Source organism: Tupaia chinensis, unplaced genomic scaffold, assembly GCF_000334495.1.
Source record: "Tupaia chinensis unplaced genomic scaffold, TupChi_1.0 Scaffold000394_1, whole genome shotgun sequence".
NCBI lineage: Eukaryota > Metazoa > Chordata > Mammalia > Scandentia > Tupaiidae > Tupaia > Tupaia belangeri.
This window is the reverse complement of record NW_006159896.1, coordinates 1,541,556-1,542,799: the sequence shown is the minus strand read 5'-3', so window position 1 is coordinate 1,542,799 and position 1,244 is coordinate 1,541,556. Positions and strand designations below refer to the sequence as shown.

The 1,244-nt window shown below is 66.6% G+C and overlaps 1 protein-coding gene across 3 annotated transcripts in view; it reads left to right on the top strand.

The window, feature by feature from the left end:
- Positions 1-442: 442 nt before the first annotated feature.
- The window catches only part of DNM1 (dynamin 1), a 52,361-nt gene continuing 51,559 nt past the window's right edge, over positions 443-1,244 (top strand). For all 3 annotated transcript variants that reach the window (XM_014589993.2, XM_006154028.3, XM_014589994.2), the window contains exon 1: positions 443-692. In XM_014589993.2, coding sequence (XP_014445479.1) covers positions 532-692 — 161 coding nt within the window. In that variant the 5' untranslated portion in view covers positions 443-531. The remainder of the gene's footprint in view (positions 693-1,244) is intronic.

The following is a 1,244-nucleotide window of genomic DNA, read 5'->3' as shown; positions in this document are numbered from 1 at the left end:
TCTTTCCCCTTCCAGAGACCGAAGCTCAAAGGCGAGATGGAAGATGCTGGAAATTAGTGACAGAAGCTGTAGTAGAAAGCAATGAGGTCAAATGGAACTCCAGACCAGGAGACTGTGACCTTGGATGAGAATGGGATGAGACCTATTTCTTCAGGCCTGTTTTCTCCTCTTTTAAGATGGAGTGAGGCAGCCATGACCAGTATCCAAAAGGCCAGGTACTAAGGGTAAGACCCCTTCCGCTGCCAGAAATCTTATATTTGGATCAGCATCCACTCCTCACCCCCCGCGAGGCTAAAGCCGCAGAAGTAGAAAACTACATCACCCATGGTGCTCTGGGTGGCGCCTGCGCACAGCAGCCGGCCCGCGCGCCGCGGGTGCCCTCTAGTGGCTTCTGCGCGCGGCGCTCCTCTCCGATCCCCGAGGGGCGGGGGGCCGCTGCGCAGGCAGTCTGGGCGCGCGGCTGCAGCAGCGGAGCCCGAGCCGGGAGACAGAGGCGCCGCCGGATCGCAGCCCGCGGGGCTCGCCGCAGCCATGGGCAACCGTGGCATGGAGGATCTCATCCCGCTGGTCAACCGGCTGCAGGACGCCTTCTCTGCCATCGGCCAGAACGCGGACCTCGACCTGCCGCAGATCGCCGTGGTGGGCGGCCAGAGCGCCGGCAAGAGCTCGGTGCTCGAGAATTTCGTAGGCAGGTAGGAGCGGCGCGACTCCGAGGGCCCACCCCCACCTGCGGGCCCCCCGGGCCTCCGCCCCGGGCCCCGACGGCGCCGCGACCTGGCCGCCCGTGGCGCGGCACCCGGTGACGGCGCGCCCCCCATCCGCAGCAGGAGGGAGGCGGCCCTCCTCCCACCAAGAGAGCTTCTGGGGGCGGCAGCGCCCCCGGCCAGTCTGCAGACGTCTGCAAGCCCCGGGCCATGAATCACGCCCCCTCCTTTAAGGAAGCCAGCGCTCTGCCGGGAGACCCTAGCAAAGCGTTGCCCCCCGCACCCGACACGGGCACAGAGGAGGCCCTTATTACCCAGCGCCTCCCTTAGGCTCCAGGAGTCCCTCAAGCCGGCAGCACCCCAGGGCAGTGCTCCCCACCCCCAGCCTAGGCGCTATGGAGGGCAATCCTTACCCCCTTAGGAATTCCTGGGCAACGGCAGGGGGCAGTCCCCCACCCCGGCCCATGGAACTGGACAGAGCCCCGTAGGCACCGGGTTACCAGGCACAGCCTCCCCCCTCGCGCGCACACCTCTGCGGCT